The 22,827-nt window shown below is 34.4% G+C and overlaps 1 protein-coding gene across 3 annotated transcripts in view; it reads left to right on the forward strand.

The window, feature by feature from the left end:
• The window catches only part of PCDH11X (protocadherin 11 X-linked), a 169,560-nt gene that overhangs the window by 109,249 nt on the left and 37,484 nt on the right, over positions 1-22,827 (forward strand). For 2 of the 3 annotated variants that reach the window (XM_070366006.1, XM_070366005.1), the window contains one exon: positions 1,094-12,249. The exons of the other annotated variant lie outside the window; for it this stretch is intronic. Coding sequence is in view for 1 of the 2 variants with exons in the window: in XM_070366005.1 (XP_070222106.1) it covers positions 1,094-1,138 (45 nt within the window). In the remaining variant the exon portion in view is untranslated. Of the gene's footprint in view, positions 1-1,093; positions 12,250-22,827 lie in introns of those variants that run through there. 3 annotated transcript variants of the gene reach the window in all.

A 22,827-nucleotide genomic window follows, 5' to 3' on the forward strand; every position in this document is an offset into this window, starting at 1 on the left:
TCCAAATATCTTCTGCTTCTTTTAAACTATTTTTTTAAACTATTTTCTAATCTTGAGAAAGTCAATACAATTAATAACTTTTATTCAGACATTTTATTTTATTTAGCAAAGAAATCTTTTCCTAAACATAGGATAATAATTTCACAGGACAGGCAAAATAAGGAAAGTAGATGCTAATGAGAATAAAATCTTGGTTATGATTTGGTCTTAATTAGCTAAAAGGACTATCTTAAAATCAATGTGTTCTCAGATGAAATTCTACTTTTTCAGATCTTAGGAAATAGGTAAATTATATATTTTATGTCATTGGTTGACAGATGTTTCAGATTAATTACTAAATATCTTCTGGACATGAATTGGTGAACTTAGGGAGACTAATGTGATACTAAAAATAATTTGAATCCTTGTATTTTTTGCAACATTTGCAATGTTCTTCACTCTTTCTATATACACTTCATTTAATGGTATAAACCCAGCAAAGATACTCCTCTTTGATATAAATTTTTACAAGTATTCTGGATGGCATTTCTGTATATATTGTAGTAGAAATTAAAAACAAGAAGTTTGAAAGATGATCTTACAGTTTGCTTTTTATTTCCATCTTTCAGAGTAAGCAGATAGGGTTTGCTTGGTGTGACTCTGGGAAAACAGTAAGAATAATCATTTTAGAATCAATTTTGATACTTGTATAAAAGAGATACAATGCCAAAAAGAAGCCTTGCTTAACACAGTTCTCCCATTAAAATATTGTGAAGAAAATATATTTGGAAAATAGGAAAAAATGAATTTATTATCTTGAAATGGCCTTCTGTGTACAAGTCACTGTCTTAGCCATGTATTTAAGATACTTCATTTCAAAAAGAAACAATTCATGGTTACATGAATGTAGGTATTATAAATGGATTTTAAATGTAAGAGGAGTCTGAATTAGCTTGGAATAAGATTGGTATTCACCACTGTTAAATTCCATAACCTTGATCTTGTGTATCTGTATTTTAGCAATATGAATTTTAGCCACATAGCATGATTGGCAACTAAGACTCCTAGAACACAGCCACCTGATTTTGATAACATGTTATTTTTCTTGTCCTAGACTGATTCCAGGACATCAACTATTGAAATCTACAGTGAGATATAACTTTCTAGGAACAACATAATTCCATTCCCCTTCCAAAAAAATCAATGATTTGTGATTTCAAAATTTGGCTAAGATCATTAATCTTGTAGTCTGGATTTCCCACTATAAAGGCAAGCAAAACAAAAACCACATTAAAGATTATGTCCCACTGAACCTCATATTACTTTGGCTATAATTTGCAATCAAAATTTTAAATTTGTGGAAGAAATAGTGCAGTGTGATAAAAAAAAAAAAGTTTTATCATGCTATTTCTCCATTTGCTTGCTCTGAATGTCAACAATTGTGATGTAATATAATGTGTCTTGATGTACAAACTGATGATTAATATATCAATCATGAAACATGGAATTACTTGCCTGGTTCGATTGCTGAAGATTTTAAACATCATCTCCAGGAGTTTGGAAGTGAAGCTGAATTATCCAAGCTACACTCTGAAAGGTATCCAGGGAAAGAGATTGTCTTTAATACTCCAAACAGCAACAAGCAAAAACACTCTAGTTGATTTTTTGAAAAATATTCACTAATACAGTGTTGTTGAGAAAATAAGTATAAATATCCATCACTCTGCTTAAAAGTTAGATTATATAAACAAATTTTAATAGGTTTTTATGTCGACTATAATCATGTTGTTTCACTACTTTAATCATTAAAAATTTATTTTTGCTGTAATTATGTTTCTTTTTCTATAAATACTGAAAAATAAGGTTGGTTTTTTTTTTTAATATTTTTACCTCTCAAGAATGTCAGTTCTTTATACTCCCTGACATTTTGGAAAAAACATGCTGGTATTTCTTATGTAATGAAACGTAATTCTCATTAATTCCTATCATATGAGAGTAGAGATAAGGATTTAAATAGGATATTTTGAAAGATTTTAATCTTAATTTTGAAACTACAAAGGAAAATATACAACACTATAGTCACAGCTAGATAGATCTGCATTATTTCTCTGGCATTAATTTTCTGAATACATTCCATTGCTTTGAGTAATTTGCACTTAAACATATTCTCCACAATATGTTGATCAACCAATTTCCTATACAAATGACTGAATGCCTCAAACTGGGTGTACATATTTACTGAGGAAGGAATGATGTGTCTTAATTTTATATTGTATTTTTTAAGCTGCTTATGATTTACTAACAATACTAATAAAAGTTAAAGAAACACACAATTTTGTGTGACAAAAAGGGAGTATAAAGGACCCTTAAAATTATTACATAACAGATGTTTCCTGGCTTCTCATTCAAATGCTTCATTGTGTATCATCTTACCTTGCAAAGTGAGAATAGAATTTGGTCTATTATGTATATACATTAAATTAGTGTAGTATTTGAAGTGTTCTTTGGTGTAAAGGTATTTACAAGTGGTTTATGATTTATTTAGCATTTAGAATTAGTGTAATTCTTATATATCTGACATATAGGCAGTATTTTTTTAAGATTTCTATTAAAAGTTAGCATTTGCATTTACTCAGTACAAATCTCTGGTACCTCCATTAATATCAAATTCCTTGAACATACTTGCTATTTGGTGTTTTAAATATAACTTAGTTAATGATAAAGATTGTGATTGTAGCTCTTACTGGTAATGAGAAGTGTCACGTAAATTACAATATTATATTGCAATACTTATAAACAACTTGTAGAAAAATACTTAAAATTAAATTTTACCTTTGTGAAAGTTATTCATATAGAATAATCTTATAATTCCTCTCCCACTTCTTAAATTAAATATTTGAGTTTAATTCAAATCATTTCAAGGAATGTGAAAATTGAGCCAACTCATTATACCCTTAGAGTCAAGGCCCTGCAGGTACCAAGATGGTGTACTAAGAGTAGGAGTTTCGAAAATCCATAGCCTCAGTTTAATTGTAAGTAAAGTGATGAAACCCAAGAAAATGAATTAATACTTCACATGTCCCATGATCAACTACTGGGGCTTCATGACCATTTGTACATATAATTATTATAAAAGAGCATTTTAAATATTAGAAACATTCTGTGAACTAGAGAACACTTCATTTTTCTTCTACTTCTGTGAACATTTCCTTTATGACTGTAATAAGGAAAACTCCTAATTACTCCTTTGTATATATGAAGATGAAAATGTCTTGAAACAGTTATTTCAGTTCAGTTCAGTCGTTCAGTCGTGTCCCACTCTTTGCGACCCCATGAATCACAGCACGCCAGGCCTCCCTGTCCATCACCAATCTGATTTCGGTGTTGACCATCTGATGATGTCCATGTGTTCTTCTCTTGTGTTTTTGGAAGAGGGTGCTTGCTATGACCAGTGCATTTTCTTGGCAAACCTCTATTAGTCTTTGCCCTGCTTCATTCCATATTCCAAGGCCAAATTTGCCTGTTACTCCAGGTGTTTCTTGACTTCCTACTTTTGCATTCCAGTCCCCTATAATGAAAAGGACATCTTTGTGGGGTGTTAGTTCTAAAAGGTCTTGTAGGTCATCATAGAACCATTCGATTTCAGCTTCTTCAGCATTACTGGTTGGGGCATAGGCTTGGATTACTGTGATACTGAATGATTTGCCTTGGAAACGAACAGAGATCATTCTGTCGTTTTTGAGGTTGCATCCAAGTACTGCATTTCAATCTCTTTTGTTGACCATGATGGCTACTCCATTTCTTCTGAGGGATTCCTGCCCGCAGTAGTAGATATAATAGTCATCTGAGTTAAATTCACCCATTCCAGTCCATTTTAGTTCGCTGATTCCTAGAATGTCGACATTCACTCTTGCCATCTCTTGTTTGACCACTTCCAATTTGCCTTGATTCAAGGACCTGACATTCCAGGTTCCTATGCAATATTGCTCTTTACAGCATCAGACCTTGCTTCTATCACCAGTCATATACACAACTGGGTATTGTTTTTACTTTGACTCCATCCCTTCATTCTTTCTGGAGTTATTTCTCCACTGATATTCAGTAGCATATGGGGTGGAGAGGTCTGACAGAATGTGTTCCACTGGAGAAGGGAATGGCAAACCACTTCAGTATTCTTGCCATGAGAACCCCATGAACAGTATGAAATAGTTATTTAGAATCCCTTAACAAAATTTCTCAATATTTGTTTGGGTGTCATCTTTGTAAAAGATGAAAATAGAAATTATTTTGAAAGCTGCTAGTGATCCCATCTCACAGAATACTATTTCTGTGAGAAAGGAACTTCTGAAATGATTTCTTTCCTGCTTTTGTGGCTAAATATTTACCCATATAAACTAATGATGATCGAGATTTAACAGTATTTAAAATTCGGCCATTGATGAAAATGGATCCTGCTTTTGATTATTGACTACCCTTGGTCTGTCCTTTGCTTATGCTTGAAGAAATAATATTACCCTTTGAGAATAGTATGGACATCACTGAATCTATTTTTCACAATGGCCAGAGAGAACAAAAATATGTACTTTTCTAGTTGATTCCTTCTTTGTCAGTTGCTTTGCTGACACTTTTAATTTAATCATTGGTGTTCTTACATGTTTGCCTTACAAGATCTCAGATATTTTCGCATCTATTGTGTTGCCATTAATGGACTCCTAGAATATTCTCAGTGAAGTGTCCTTGATGGTCTCTTTGGTTCATATTCTAGCCAGTGAATAGAGAAAACTGAAGGAAACCAAATCTTAAGACTAGTCATCAAATAAACTTTTATGGACTATCTAATTGATTAACTAGAATATGCTGTATAACTTCACACCTGGAAGCACTCAAAGGACTATTACTTTCTTTTGATTAAAATCCACAGAACATAAACTGAAAAATAATATTGCTAAATTCAATTCCTTATTTTTCATTAAATATAAAAGATTATTTTTATAAGTAGAATAGTTTTGCCGTAATATATTTATAAGTTACTTTTATTTTCGATGACTTAAATTGAAAATCTTATAAAACAATTTTCATTCTATCCATTCAATTCAGTTCAGTCACTCAGTCGTGTCCGAATCTTTGTGATACCATGAATCACAGCACGTGAGGCCTCCCTGTCCATCACCAACTCCCGGAGTTCACTCAGACTCACCTCCATCGAGTCAGTGATGCCATCCAGCCATCTTATCCTCTGTCATCCCCTTCTCCTCCTACCCTCAATCCCACCCATCATCAGAGTCTTTCCCAATGGGTCAACTCTTTGCATGAGGTGGCCAAAGTACTGGAGTTTCAGCTTCAGCATTATTCCTTCTAAAGAAATCCCAGAAAGCATCAATTCTTTGGCACTCAACTTTCTTCACAGTTCAACTCCAACATCCATACGTGACCAAAGGAAAAACCATAGCCTTGACTAGATGGACCTTTGTTGGCAAAGTAATGTCTCTGCTTTTCAATATGCTATCTAGGTGGGTCATAACTTTCCTTCCAAGGAGTAAGCCTCTTTTAATTTCATGGCTGCAGTCACCATCTGCAGTGATTTTGGAGCCCAACAAAATAAAGTCTGACACTGTTGCCACTGTTTTCCCATCTATTTCCCATAAAGTGAGGGGACCAAATGCCATGATCTTCATTTTCTGAATATTGAGCTTTAAGCCAACTTTTTCACTCTCCACTTTCACTTTCATCAAGAGGCTTTTTAGTTCCTCTTCACTTTCTGCCATAGGGTGGTATCATCTGCATATCTGAGGTTATTGATATTTCTCCTGGCAATCTTGATTCCAGCTTGTGCTTCTTCCAGCCAAGCATTTGTCATGATGTACTCTGCATATAAGTTAAATAAGCAGGGTGACAATATACAGCCTTGACGTACTCCTTTTCATATTAAGAACCAGTCTGTTGTTCAATGTCCAGTTCTAACTGTTGCTTCCTGACCTGCATACAGGTTTCTCAAGAGGCAGGTCAGGTGGTCTGGTATTCCCATCTTTTTCATGATTTTCCAGTTTATTGTGATCCACACAAAGGCTTTGGCATAGTCAATAAAACAGAAATATATGTTTTTTTGGAACTCTCTTGCTTTTTCCATGATCCAGCAGATCTTGGCAATTTGATCTCTGGTTCCTCTGCCTTTTCTAAAACCAGCTTGAGCATCTGGAAGTTCATAGTTCACATATTGCTGAAGCCTGGCTTGGAGAATTTTGAGCATTACTTTACTAGTGTGTGAGATGAGTGCAATTGTGCAGTAGTTTGAGCATTCTTTGGCATTGCCTTTCTTTGGGATTGGAATGAAAACTGACCTTTTCCAGTCCTGTGGCCACTGCTGAGCTTTCCAAATTTCCTGGCATATTGAGTGCAGCACTTTCACAGCATCATCTTTCAGGATTTGAAATAGCTCAACTGGAATGCCATCACTTCCACTAGCTTTGTTCTTAGTGATGCTTTATAAGGCCCACTTGACTTCACATTCCAGGATGTCTGGCTCTAGGTCAGTGATCACATCATCATGATTATCTGGGTCGTGAAGATCTTTTTTGTAGAGTTCCTCTGTGTATTCTTGCCACAGCTTCTTAATATCTTCTGCTTCTGTTAGGTCCATACCATTTCTGTCCTTTATCGAGCCCATCTTTGCATGAAATGTTCCTTTGGTATCTCTAATTTTCTTGGAGAGATCTCTAGTCTTTCCCATTCTGTTGTTTTAGTCTATTTCTTTGCATTGATCACTGAGGAAGGCTTCCTTATCTCTTCTCGCTATTCTTTGGAACTCTGCATTCAGATGTTTATATCTTTCCTTTTCTCCTTTGCTTTTCACTTCTCTTCTTTTCACAGCTATTTGTAAGGCCTCCCCAGACAGCCATTTTGTTTTTTTGCATTTCTTTTCCATGGGTATGGTCTTGATCCCTGTCTCGTGTACAATGTCACGAACCTCATTCCTAGTTCATCAGGCACTCTATCTATCAGATCTAGGCCCTTAAGTCTATTTCTCACTTCCACCGTATAATCATAAGGATTTGATTTAGGTCATACCTGAATGGTCTAGTGGTTTTCCCTACTTTCTTCAATTTAAGTCTGAATTTGGCAATAAGGAGTTCATGATATGAGCCACAGTGAGCTCCTCGTCTTGTTTTTGTTGACTGCATAGAGCTTCTCCACCTTTGGCTGCAAAGAATATAATCAGTCTGATTTCGGTGTTAACCATCTGGTGATGTCCATGTGTAGAGTCCTCTCTTGTGTTGTTGGAAGAGGGTGTTTGCTATGACCAGTGCATTTTCTTTGCAAAACTCTATTAGTTAATCTTTTATGTATAATTTTGTTTTCTCGGCTGAACATCCTGTTGATGTTATCAATGAGGAAATTTACAGTTTAGAATAATTTTTTAAGTTGAATTTGGATTCAATCATTATTTTGTACAATATTTGCTAATCTAATTTTAACACAAATTAATACTGCCTCATTTTACAATTTTGTCACCTGCATTAGTCACAATTAATTAGATTTTGTAATTGTGCTTCTAGTTAGGTGTGATATGAAACCTCATCGCAACTGAAGTGCTATAGGACAAGCAGATTTTAGTAATCTTATATGAACTTGGGCAATACTCTGTAAATGTTTCCTGTAGGTGCTTTTGTGTAATAGACATGTTTCTTAGATTTTCCTTAGTTTTGTGTACTTTAAATATTTAGATTTCTAGCATACCCAAAGTTCTCATGATATTATGAAGCTGTATGTGTTGTATATAATTATTTTTCAAAAGAACTACTGTGCAATGTGTTTTTTTCATGCATTATGGATGTTCATATTATAACACCTGTGGCCTTATATGGTATTTGAATTAGGAGCAGACTTTTTAAAATTGTAGCATAGTCATATGCCTTTATTTTTATTGGACATATAATACTTATTTGTTGTAGAAAAATTTAGTAAATCTTAGATAGATCTTACATGAAGAATTTTAAACTATTTGTTTTTATTTCAAGCTATTCCAGTAAGTTTTTCTTTATAATTCAGTTGGTAATTCTGTTTAACCTTTAAAAGTGGTGCACTTTAAAATTAAAGAAGTATTCTATTCTTTTTTTTCCTTTTTTTACATCCTGTTATTATTTTATTTTATTTTTTAACTTTACAATATTGTATTAGTTTTGCCATATATCAACATGAATCTGTCACAGGTATACACGTGTTCCCCATCCTGAACCCTCCTCCCTCCTCCTTCCCCATACCATCCTTCTGGGTGAGAGGGTGGGATGATTTGGGAGAATGGCACTGAAACATGTTCTTTTTTTATGATAAACTATACATGCAGGATTTTTTATAAATAGTGGTGATTGACTCAATTATTATGCATATTGTTTATTTTTATTGATGCATGATTAGACATTTATTAAATAGCAGAGTCTGACTAGTTGAAGATATAATAAAGAGGCATGCTTTATATCTCAACTGTGAGACTAATCTCCCCTCAGTGAGAATATCAAGTCAATGAAAAAGCTTTTTCGATAAAAAGAATGCCATCTAATTACCTTCCATAAGTTCCCTTAGAATGAACAACCAAGTTATATAATTATTTCCAAAAAGTCTCATAACCAACTCTTGCCTTTTTCATATTCTAGATATTCTCAGTTAAAATTAACTGTCCCTTTATAAGTGATTAATTATATTTAATTATCTACACATACACTGTACTACCCAATTAGGAGTAAGTGTTTTTGTGAAGTAAAAAAAAGTCACATTCTATTTGGTTTCAGATAGTCAAATTGACATAATAATGAAAATGAAGTATCTCAATGGATATTCTAGAAATATTTGCACTTTTATCCCTTGTCTTGGAGCCTTATATTTATTAATTATTCATTGATTTATTTCATAAAATGTTGTTCTCTTTGAAATACACTTTTGAAGCATTTTCATTGTTTTGTCTTAATACTTGATAAAACACATTAGATAGCAAAATAATGGTTTCATTAGATACTTAGAGAAATTTTGAATAATACCACTTTTACTCTATTTGGTTGTTGTTAGAAGTAAACGAATATACAATACTGGTGAAAAACTTTTTCAGAAATCCAATAATAAGCATTAAAATATATTTATTTGTCTTATTACATATCAGTTCTAACCTCAGTTTCAAAATGCAGATCTTTATTACAATAATACTTTAAAACTAAACAGAATTGCTCATAAATGCTATCACCTTAAACAAAAAAGTTTCTAGTAATACAAATATAGAGCTCAAATAGTTGTTCAGTATCACAGCCTTGAAGTAATTCAACACAACCTCACACATACACACAAGTCTCATATTCAAGCTGAGAAAAAACACACAAAAATGAAATTGCATGGACTCTGGAAAACTAATTTATGAACTCTTAAATGAGAGACTATCTTATTATTATTTTTTAATTTATCTTATTATTAATTTTATTTGATCACTCATTTGGAACTATGTATTGGGTGCCTTTCTTGTAGATAATTATATACATTATTTATGATGTTCAGATTGAACCTTTTTTTTTTCACATAAATATAGTTATTCAAGAGAAGGTGCTGATTTTTCTTCCAGATAGGTATCATAGCTTTATCTATGTGTTGCCAAAATATCTGGAGCCAAAATGCAGTTTTTCATTGAACATGGGTATATTTTGTCTATCTGATAAAACTGTTTGACTCTATAAAGATCCAGACTTTAGTGCTACAAAATATTATTTTTTCATTTTAAATAGGACAAAAAGGGACATGATATATGAAGTTATCATTATCTGAATCTAGAGCAATTGATAACATTTAACAACAAATTGATAACATTTAACATTTTATTTATTTTATTTCATTTAACATTTATCTAGAGCAATTGATAACATTTAACATTTTAAATAGGACAAAAAGTGGCATGCTATATGAAGTTATCATTATCTGAATCTAGAGCAACTGATAACATTTAACAACAAAATTCTACACTGTGCTACAACTCTGTTTTACGTACATACATTTTAGTTGGTTCCAAGACTATACACACATTTATTTCAAAATGCACGCAAATTGTAGAAATGATGAGGTACATACAATGAAGTCTTTTTAGATGTGGAACTTGAAAGACAGTCATATCGAACTCTTAAAATTGAGAGACCTAATTGTGAGTCTAGAAGAAAGTTCATTTTAATTTGATGTTTATGTAATTCTTATACAGTGGGAATAAAATGGATTACGGTATGTATAATAAGTACATACATGTTTGCGTTTATATGTTTGTCAAATTTTTAGCAGAAAAAAACGTAATATAAGCATAAAGACAACTTGTTCAAAGATCATGCATCTACATTGACAATGTTATTCTCTCCTCTTTTAAACTCATGCCTCACTTCCAAACTTTAATTATCCCTTATCCCTTATATCATCCTACACAGCACCTTTTATTTAATAAAACTCCTGTCATATCCAGTGCATTTTGAATACATGCTTATGTGTTTTGTTATTTATTTATTTATTTTTTTTACTTCCAAATTGCTTTGCCTCTAATGTAACTGCGGTGCATCTCTTCATAAAGTTTCCTTGTTTTCTGAAGGCTCACAGATCCAGTAACATTAAATTATACATGAAAAATTAAACTTTTTCCTAAGTACCTGTGCAGATTCTACTTCTTTTGCACACACAAAAAAGCTAAGATAAATTTGCCTTCAGTAATGGTCAACTTTTACTCGGTTGGCATAACTAAAATATTTACCAAACAATTAATTAAAATAATCATCTTTATTTGAATTAACACCTTATTTACTTTTAATATCTCTGAGACAAAAAAAAGACATAAATGACTCTTAGTGCTCTATACAATGTCATATTTTCAGTTTCATGAATCTGCCACTTTATGGGTTTATATAGGCTAAGATATGGATTTGCCATAATCATATACATGCATACATAATTATTTATTAATGTGTATACACACATATACTTTATAAACAGCTCAGTGCAGACTATTAATTGACATAAATTTTGGAAATATTTGTGAGAATAGGTTCAGTTTTTAGACTGGGTGATGTGTGTAATTATCATTTCTGCTTTTGAATGGAGTTAGTATTAAGAACCAGAGAAGGCAATGGCACCCCACTCCAGTACTCTTGCCTGGAAAATCCCATGGATGGAGGAGCCTGGAAGGCTGCAGTCCATGGGGTCACTGAGGGTTGGACACAACTGAGCGACTTCACTTTCACTTTTCACGTCCATGCATTGGAGAAGGAAATGGCAACCCACTCCAGTGTTCTTGCCTGGAGAATCCCAGGGACGGGGGAGCCTGATGGGCTGCAATCTATGGGGTTGCAGAGTCAGACACGACTGAAGTGACTTAGCAGCAGCAGCAGCAGTATTAAGAACTACCATTGTAGACAAGTTGTGTAAAGTAACATTAAAATTGTGAAGATTAAAAGTACAAGAGCCATCATAAACAGTCATTCTTAAAATTTTGTTTTGGCTTTGTTATTTGTAGCTGTAGTTTTTAAAAAGGAATAAACAGGTTTTTGTGTAAATATGTTGGAATGACTATTATAGAGCATCTTTAAACTGGAATACATGTAATTACTAACACTGGTTGTTTGATGTATTTTTCAGTGCATAAAGTATGTGTAAATCTGTATAAGTGAAATACCTATAAATAAAATTGTTTCTGCATTGCAATAACATATCTTTTGATATTTTTTGAAGTGCTTGTTGTCAGTAGGGTCTACCAATTTCATTAACATCATCAGGGATCCTAAAATAATTTTTAATACATTAATATCTTGCAGTTTGATGTTATAACTCATTATCTGTGTTGTGTTAACTAGAACTTTATATATTGGCATCCCTGGTCACTAATATTGTGAGATAACTGATTCAAAGCAGTGAAGTAGATTGAAGTGACTCATATTCAACTGAAGTTTTAGTTTTGTGCATTTTATTGTACTCAAATTCTTTGAACATTGTTAATATGATACCATTTACTAACTACTGTTTTTCTTAGAACATGCTACACATAATGGAGTTTACAACGAGCTCAAATGAGGTTAAATATTTCTCAAGCTTCTACTATAGCAAAGAAATGTAGAGAATGATAGTGGTTATGGTGAGGGGTGGGGTTTTAAGGGGTAGATATGTGGAACAGTCAAGTTTATCTCTTGTTTTTTATTAGTGTAAAAAGTCTCTTGCCCAGCAAGTTTAATGGAAAATATGTTTAAAAAATTTTTCAGTTTTTCTGGTGCAGAAAATCCCTGAATATACAGTTTTTTTTTTTTAAGAAAAAAATTAAAATGTTTTATTGTAATAATTAGAAGGGTGTGTGTGTGTCTGTGTGTATCACTACTAGAGTATCTTACATGCATTAGTTGTTCATTCCAAATTCCTTGAAATTGGAAGTGAGCAAGCATATTTACTTAACCCATTTCAGGAAGAATCGTAAAGTCATCAACAGTTTTCAGAGTCACACCCAAATAGCAACCACATATTGTTGATCTTGCCTCTAAAATACCTTGGACATTTTAAAAGCCTTTCCACTTACTTATTCAGGTTTTCATCAGGAATTACTGATTCCACTACTAATAGTTTGGCCTGCTTCCTACTTTCATTGGTCCAAGTTATTTTTTATCCTGTACCCGAAACACTTTCCTAAAATACGGATTTGATCAGTGAAGTGAAAAAAGTCCCCTTTCAGTTCAGTTCAGTCACTCAGTCGTGTCCAAACCTTTGTGACTCCATGGACTCACAGCACACCAGGCCTCCCTGTACACCATCAACAATTGGAGTTTACTCAAACAAATGTCCATTGAGTTGGGGATGCCATCCAACAATCTCATCCTCTGTCCTCCCCTTCTGCTCCTGCCTTCAGTCTTTCCCAGCATCAGGTTCTTTTCTAATGAGTCAGTTCTTTGCATCAGGTGGCCAAAGTATTGGAACTTCACCTTCAGCATCAGTCCTTCCAATGAATATTCAGGACTGATTTCCTTTAGGATGGACTGGTTGGATCTCCTTGCAGTCCAAGGGACTCTCAAGGGTCCTCTGCAACACCATCATTCAAAAGAATCAATTCTTAGGCACTCAGTTTTCTTTATAGTCCAACTCGCACATTCGTACATGACTACTGGAAAAACTAAAGCGTTGACTAGACGGACATTTGTTGGCAAAGTAATGTCTCTGCTTTTTAATATGCTGTCTAGGTTGGTCATAACTTTTCTTCCAAAAAGCAAGCATCTTTTAATTTCATGGCTGAAGTCACCATGTGCAGTGGTTTTGGAGCCCCCCAAAAATAAGTTCTGCCCCTTTTCCACAGTTTCCCCATCTATTTGCCATGAAATGATGGGAGCAGATGCCATGATCTTAGATTTCTGAATGTTGAGTTTAAGTCAATTTTTTCACACTCCTCTTTCACTTTCATCAAAAGGCTCTTTAATTCTTCTTCACTTTCTGCCATAAAGGTGTCATCTGCATATCTGAGGTTATTGATATTTCTCCCAGCAATTTTAATTCCAGCTTGGGCTTCATCCATCCCAGCATTTCTCATGATGTACTCTGCATATTAGTTAAATAAAAAGGGTGACAATATACAGCCTTGACATACTCCTTTTCCTATTTAGAACCAGTCTGTTGTTCCATGTCCAGTTCTAACTGTTGCTTCCTGACCTGCGTATAGATATCTCAAGGCAGGTCAGGTTGTCAGGTATTCCTACCTCCTCAAGAATTTTCCAGAGTTTGTTGTGGTCCACGCAGTCAAAGGCTTTGGCATAGTCAATAAAGCAGATGTTGTATATCGGATAAAACCTTAATTACTCTATTTTTCAAAGATTTTACATGTTTAATCAGATATACTTTCTCACCCTTATCTTCTACTACTCCACGCACCCAAAATTTTTGTCATACCTACTACTTCTTGTTCCTTGACTGTATGTTGCACTTTGGTACTTCCATTAAACTGAATGACTTACCAGAATTATGTTGAGCACTTCCTTTGGTTAAGATACTTCTGTGAGAACAACAAAAGTAATTAACCCATTGTCAGTGAAGTAGAAGTGTAATTGTGGAGATAATGTTAGAAAACATACCTTTAGGAGCAGAAAGAATATGATAAAATGAAAGAATGTTACCTGTGATTTTATTAAAAATGAAAGAAGCCTGGATGGTACGCTTTCTTCAATATCTTTCTTATTTCTTAACATTAAACTAGTATAATCCTTATAAAATGCAAAGTCTCAATAAATGACTAGATCATATAACCTTTCAAACAGTAGCTTCCAGAAACTATTTCCAAAAAAATGATATTATATCATTTTTATTCATTATTCTTAGAAAGATTTTAAGTATTTAACTCAGTTAAATTGATTCTTGTTACATTTTCCATCCATGAGTTGCACTTAAAATTATAAGTGGGAAATTTTAACCCATTGGTCTTAACAGCATCCAGATACCAGAGAACCACATACTGCTTTTAGGTATTTTAGCACAAGGAGCATCTCAATGTGACATCTCTTATAAATGCAGTAAGAAAAATGTATTCTTGTCCTCAATAGAAAAACTTTTTCCATAGTGAATTGTAGCAAACAGATATTGAGAACTCTAGTTAAAATGTGCTTGTATATTCATAAAAACTGTCACCAAAATATTGAGATGAAATGGTTATCACAGATAGAACTCATTTTATCACTTTCCCCTCAATACTGAAAATCAAAGTTATCAAAATGTGAAAACAGGACAGATGGAGAAAGCCGTGGGATATCAAGTGTAGCTAACATCCAAATTATAATGTGGTAGAGCTACCCTGAAAACTCAGAAACTACATATCCCTTCCCAAAATTGATAGTGTATTACACAAATATGCATACACATAAACACATACACGTCTTTAAGGAATGCACTTCTTGCACACGCACTGAAAGCAAATACACCACCTACTTCCTAGAAATAGATGAAAATGAACCAGATAGTTCTTGAATTGGTATGTTTTTTCTTTGGTTCTTATTATGACAGAAAATAATCTTTCTAAGTTGCATGCAGGAAGCATCCTTGGAGACTGCGGTTTTGTTTTGGCTAGTTTTCTTTCATATTGTTGCTAAGCAGCCTTATATCAGGATGCTGGAATGCCAAAATTACTATAAAACATTTCCATACTAGTTGGTGATTGTTAACAAAATTTCATTAATTATTTTACCTTTTTGTGTAAAGGAAATGAACGTCACCATGAGTAGAAAAGTAATGTTTTGTTAGCTCATTTATAATTACTGAGAGTTTTCCAGCTATACCAAGTAAAATAAAAAACAATTACTAACAATCTTAAAGTCAGTAGCTATTTTCTTCAAAACACACACCTTGGGAATGTAGAGCCAATAATAGAATAGGGTAATAAATTTGAAGATTGGATATAAAGATAAGGCTAAGGGATTAATAACAGGAAAAGCTTGCAAGAGTAAAACATTGCCACATTTCTAGTGAACGAACTTTCCCTTCATATTTGTATGGTTTTTAATATCGTATTTTTGAAGTTCATCTTAATGTAGTCCATATACCAGAGAACCACATTCTGCGTTTGGGTATTTAACAAAAGGAGCTTCTCAATATGACATGGCCCTGGGAAGATAATCATTATCATTCATAAAATACACCCTCCCTTTTCTTTCATTTGCTAAAGTCAAAATGTATTTGTTACTCTGATTTATTTTGGGGGAACAATCCTATCTAAAATCAATCTAACTCAAATATTACCATCAGTTCAGTTCAGTTCAGTCACTCAGTCATGTCCAACTCTTTGCAACCCCATGAACTGCAGCACGCCAGGCCTCCCTGTCCATCACCAACTCCCAGAGTTCACTCAAACTCATGTCCAACGAGACAGTGATGCCATCCACCCATCTCATCCTCTGTTATCCCCTTTTCCTCCTGCCCCCAATCCCTCCCAGCTATATGCCAAATCTGCCTTAACTATAATCCTACCACAACTGTCTTTGGGCTTGTGTGTGAAATTTTAAATTTCATGGTGCATTTTGCTTTTCCTGGAGAAAAATTCCATATCCCCTCTCATATGAAAACCGAAACCTGTTAATAGAGTTGTCAACATTCTCTTTCTTCTTCAGACTGGTCTGGCTTATACATTTTAGTATTAGAAAACCCAAGTTGAAAAGCTGAAAGCTGGTTCTTTGAGAGGATAAATAAAATTGACAAACCATTAGCCAGATTCATCAAGAAACAAAGGGGAAAAAATCAAATCAATAAAATTATAAATGAAAATATAAAGATCACAACAGACAACACAGAAATACAAAGGATCATAAGAGACTACTATGAGAAATTATATGCCAATAAAATGGATACCTTGGAAGAAATGGACAAAGTCTTAGAAAAATAGAACTTTCCAAAACTCAACCAGGAAGAAAAGAAAATCTTAACAGACCCATAACAAGCACAGAAATTGAAACTGTAATCAGAAACCGTCCAGCAAACAAAAGCCCAAGATGAGAAGGCTTCACAGCTGAATTCTGCCAAAAATTGAGAGAAGAGATAACACCTATCCTACTCAAACTCTTCCAGAAAATCGCAGAGGAAGGTAAACTTCCAAATTCATTCTATGAAGCCACCACCACCCTAATACCAAAACCTGACAAAGACACCACAAATAAATAAATAAACTACAGGCCAATATCACTGATGAACGTAGATGCAAAAATCATTAAGAAAATTCTAGCAATCAGAATCCAACAACACATTAAAAAGATCATACATCATGACCAAGGGGGCTTTATCCCAGGGATGCAAGGATTCTTCAATATTCACAAATCAATCAATGTAATTCATCACATTAACAAATTGAAAAATAAAAACCATATGATTATCTCAATAGATGCTGAGAAAGCCGTTGACAAAATTCAACATCCATTTATGATAAAAAAAAAAAAACCCTCCAGAAAACAGGAATAGAAGGAACATACCTCAACATAATAAAAGCTATATATGACAAACCCGCAACTAGCATTATCCTCAATGGTGAAAAATTGCAAGCATTTCCCCTAAAGTCAGGAACAAGACAAGGGTGCCCACTCTCACCACTACTATTCAACATAGTTTTGGAAGTCTGGCCACAGCAATCAGAGCAGAGAAAGAAATAAAAGGAATCCAAATTGGAAAAGAAGTAGTAAAACTCTCACTGCAGATGACATGATCCTCTACAAAGAAAACCCTAAAGACTCCACCAGAAAATTACTAGAGCTAAGAAATGAATAAAGTTGCAGGATATAAAATCAACATACAGAAATCCCTTGCATTCCTATATACTAATAATGAGAAAATAGAAAGAGAAATTAAGGGAAAATTTCCATTCACCATTGCAACGGAAATAATAAAATACTTAGGTATATATCTACCTAAAGAAAGAGAAGACCTACATATATAGAAAACTATAAAACACTGGTGAAAGAAATTAAAGAGGACACTAATAGATGCAGAAATATACCGTGTTCATGGATTGGAAGAATCAATAGTGAAAATGAGTATACTATCCAAAGCAGTTATAGATTCAATGCAATCCCTATCAAGCTACCAATGGTATTTTTCACAGAGCTAGAACAAATAATTTCACGATTTGTATGGAAATACAAAAAAACTTCGAATAGCCAAAGCAATCTTGAGAAAGAAGAATGGAACTGGAGGAATCAACTTGCCTGACTTCAGGCTCTACTATAAAGCCACAGTCATCTAGACAGTATGGTACTGGCACAAAGACAGAAATATAGATCAATGGAGCAAAATAGAAAGCCCAGAGATAAATCCATGGGCCTATGGACATCTTATCTTTGATAAAGGAGGCAAGAATATACAATGGAGAAAAGACAATCTCTTTAACAAGTGATGCTGGGAAAACTGGTCAACCACTTGTAAAAGAATGAAACTAGAACCATTTCTAATACCATACACAAAAATAAACTCAAAATGGTTTAAAGATCTAAATGTAAGACCAGAAACTATAAAACTCCTAAAGGAGAACATAGGCAAACACTCTCTGACATAAATCACAGCAGGATCCTCTATGACTCACCTCCCAAAATATTGGAAATAAAAGCAAAATAAACAAATGGGACCTAATTAAACTGAAAAGCTTCTGGACAACAAAGGAAACTATATGCAAGGTGAAAAGACAGCCTTCAGAATGGGAGAAAATAATAGCAAATGAAGCAACTGACAAAGAATTAATCTCAAAAATATACAAGCAACTCCTGAAGCTCAATTCCAAAAAAATAAACCACCCAATCAAAAAATGGGCCAAAGAACTAAATAGACATTTCTCCAAAGAAGACACACAGATGGCTAACAAACACATGAAAAGATGCTCAACATCAGTCATTGTCAGAGAAATGCAAATCAAAACTACAATGAGTTACCATTTCATGCCAGTCAGAATGGCTGCTATCCAAAAGTCTACAAGCAATAAATGCTGGAGAGGGTGTGGAGAAAAGGGAACCCTCTTACACTGTTGGTGGGAATGCAAACTAGTACAGCCACTATGGAGAACAGTTTGGAGACTCCTTAAAAAACTGGAAATAGAACTGCCATACAACCCAGCAATCCCACTGCTGGGCATACACACTGAGGAAACGAGAACTGAAAGGGACACGTGTACCCCAATGTTCATCACAGCACTGTTTATAATAGCCAGGACATGGAAGCAACCTAGATGTCCATCAGCAGATGAATGGATAAGAAAGCAGTGGTACATATACACAATGGAGTATTACTCAGCCATTAAAAAGAATACATTTGAATCAGTTCTAATGAGGTGGATGAAACTGGAGCCTATTATACAGAGTGAAGTAAGCCAGAAAGAAAAACACCAATACAGTATACTAACACATATATATGGAATTTAGAACGATGATAAAGATAACCCTGTATGCGAGACAGCAAAATAGACACTGATGTATAGAACAGTCTTTTGGATTCTGTGGGAGAGGGTGAGGGTTGGATGATTTGGAAGAATGGCATTGAAACCTGTATAATATCGTATGTGAAATGAATCGCCAGTCCAGGTTCAATGCATGATATAGGCTGCTCTGGGCTGGTGCACTGGGATGACACAGAGAGATGGTATGGGGAGGAAGGTGGTTCAGAATGGGAATCATGTGTACACTCGTGGTGGATTCATGTTGATGTATGGCAAAACCAATACGATGTTGTAAAGTGATTAGCCTCCAATTAAAAAAAAGAAAAAAGAAAAAAACATCCACAAACAAACAAACAAAAAAAAAGAATGAAACCCCAAGTTGACAATCATGTATGGGCATGGGAGATGTTTGACCCGTTGACAGAGACTTGTCATGTTAACATACATTGGAAGTATGTGATAGGCCAACCCTCTCCATTTTCTGGCCCCATGTTTAGATAAGAACATGTGTCTTGCCTTGTATCTATCTCTGTCAATCCAATAAGAGAAAAAGCCTCAGTTACTTAGACAAATTCTGGACTAGTTGGTCCTTTCTACCCTGGAAAATAAGTCTTTGACCATCCTGTCCTTATAATACTCTTCATAACACTTAGTAAAACCACTCTGTGATGTACTTCAATCAAATCACCTGAACTCTCTTATTCCCTGAGCAGTGAACACTGCACTTATTGTAAGGTAAATATGCACTGTATGGAGAGTAAAGTTCATTTACCCACATAACCTGCTGTTTTGAAATTACATTTTTCACACTGAAAGAAGTATAGTTTTCATAGCTAAAGCAATAAGGTACTTGAGTCTAGTGAAAAAGAGCTTGAGACACAAGGAGAGTGTGCTAGTGCTGAAAAAACTAAAAGCTTAACAGGAAAAGAAAAAGAGGCAGTAGTAGCCAGAGGGTTAAAACTAAAACCATGGCTTTCAAGAATAAGGATGAATGATCATTCTCATTCATTCAGCCATTAGATAGTTACTGAGTACACATTTTTCATAAGGCCTTACTACAAGGATAGGTAATGCCTGTATTTATCCTTAAGGAAAGTAGTTCAATAATAGAAGATATGTATGCAAATGATGTGTTACCAAGTGGACCACAAAACCAGTACTCTTATACATGGTAATAAATTTAAAAAATACTTCTAATTTTTTTCAGCAAAATAACTGTTATATCAGAAAGTTTTGTGTTAACTGGTATTTGCAGTATTAACTGAGGTATAGATACAGCTACTTCTCTAATTAAATCTAACTGGTTAATTTAATAATGAGAAATGTCTTTATCATACACATTCCCAAAGAAAGTACTTACATGGATTTTTAAACTTTCTCTTTTTATCTATTTGTTTTATTGGTAAGATTTGAAATTTTGATATTTTGTTCTTGTCACTATGAAGTAAGTATTGGGTTATATAGATAATTTAGCATTTCTTAATTATGGGTTAGTGCGATTTGGCTTCTTAGTTTTCATTTTCTTTTTACATTTCCAAACGCTTTTCCAATTTAAACAAAGTAGACCATAGATACAAAAAAAAAATATGGCTTTCATGCTAAGATTTCTTCAATTTCATCAACTTATATATTCATTAATTTGCCTCTCTCTGATATGCCTACAATTGGCCCTTCTACAAATGACCATTTGTACAGTTTTATCTATTCATCCCACAAGCCTTTACTTTTTCTATCTTCTTTGGCAGAAACATCAAATAGTCATTTTTGCTCCCCTCAAGGTTTCCCTTTGCCGAAAGGAATCTAATAGTCCAGAAAGATCTCCATATAGGTTGAATTTCCAGAGATATCTAGATCTATATAAAACTAATGTTATAGAGTTAATACAACAAATTTAAATCCTAATTCAAAAAGAAAAACTAAGAAGACAAATATTTTCTTCTAATGATAAATTTTTTGTTTTGAACTTGGATAAATATTTTACTTGAATTATTGAAAATGCTTTCTAGCTCTTCTTTTTATATTATGCTAACCAATCTAATTCCCAGATCTGTAGTATTTCTGATAACCTTTATGAGCTGTATTGTTACATCTGGGATATGCTTCTATTTCAGAAATAATGAATCTTAAATATCATGTGATATGCTACAATACAATTCTACAATATCCTTTTACAAATGATCATTCCTAAAGTTTCCTAAAGTCTGCCTGTATTATTTGAAAGATGGTGGAATCAAGGGCCAGAGAGAGAACTTAATGAGCACCTATTTTATGTCAGGCAGTGTGCTCAGTTCAGCTCAGTTCAGTCGCTCAGTCATGTCCAACACTTTGCAACCCCATGAACTGTAGCACGCCAGGCTTCCCTGTCCATCACCAACTCCCGGGGTTCACCCAAACCCATGTCCATCAAGTCGGTGATGCCATCCAACCGTTTCATCCTCTGTCGTCCCCTTATCCTCCTGCCCTCAATCTTTCCCAGGATCAGGGTCTTTTCAAGTGAGTCACCTCTTCATATCAGGTGGCCAAAGTATTGGAGTTTCAGCTTCAACATCAGTCCCTCCAATGAACACCCAGGACTGATCTCCTTTCGGATGGACTGGTTGGATCTCCTTACAGTCCAAGGGACTCTCAAGAGTCTTTTCCAACACCACAGTTCAAAAGCATCAATTCTTCGGTGCTCAGCTTTCTTTATAGTCCAACTCTCACATCCATACATGACTGGAAAAATCATAGCTATGACTAGATGGACCTTCATTGGCAAAGTAATGTCCCTGCTTTTTAGTATGCTGTCTAGGTTGGTCATAACTTTCCTTCCAAGGAGCTAGACACCTTACATATGATAGTTCATTATCTCAGAGTAAGTGGCCAAGATAGGATCTGTGGTTAGATCTGATTAACTCTCAAGTTTTCCTTGCTCTCTACTTAATCACATCTGGCATATCTATGGCTCCCACAGCTCTTGCTCTGAAGCTCATAGTTCCTTCACTTTTATCACCTTCTTATCAAATTTCTCCTCTGGTGTCCAAATCAACACCCAATAAACCGATGTAGATTTTCTCCATTATCTTTGCCCTTTTCTGGACGCATGCTCATGTATTAAGCTAAGATAGATGATCTTTAAATGATTTTTGTTGCTAGATTTCATAAGGTTGGCAGGCAACAAGTTCATTCTGAAAACTATGGTGCATAATTCTTTCTGAACAGGTCAGTTGGAAAAATGTGAATAGCATAGACAAAGAAGGCTCTCTTCCATCTACGTGCACTCTCAGTATATGAACAACCAAATAAACTTTGAAAACAGCAGCTATTCAAAAAGTATTTAATCAACTTGAACTTTCTCCACATAGTTCCTTTTTCAATTTGCCTTTGCAATTTTTAAAATACAGTATGATTCTAATGTCCTGCAGTTTGGTAAGCTACAAGATGAGTTTGAAAGAGAAGGGTATAAATGTATGTTACCAAATATGTTAATTTCTATATCAATTTATAATAAAAATGAACATAATGCATTCAGTATAGTTATGAATTTCTAATTAAGCTGATGAGACATATTAGAGATAAACAAAAATATATATCAAATATGGACCACCAAATAGCTATTCAGTTCAGTTCAGTTCAGTTCAGTCTCTCAGTCATGTGCGACTCTTTGTGACCCCATGAATCGCAGCATGCCAGGCCTCCCTGTCCATCACCAACTCCCGGGGTTCACCCAGACTCACGTCCATCGAGTCAGTGATGCCATCCAGCCATCTCATCCTCTGTCGTACTCTTCTCCTCCTGCCCCCAATGCCTCCCAGCATCAGAGTCTTTTCCAATGAGTCAACTCTTCACATGAGGTGGCCAAAGTACTGGAGTTTCAGCTTTAGCATCATTCCTTCCAAAGAAATCCCAGGGCTGATCTCCTTCAGAATGGACTGGTTGGATCTCCTTGC

The sequence above is a fragment of the Bos mutus genome, chromosome X (assembly GCF_027580195.1).
Source record: "Bos mutus isolate GX-2022 chromosome X, NWIPB_WYAK_1.1, whole genome shotgun sequence".
Classification (NCBI taxonomy): domain Eukaryota; kingdom Metazoa; phylum Chordata; class Mammalia; order Artiodactyla; family Bovidae; genus Bos; species Bos mutus.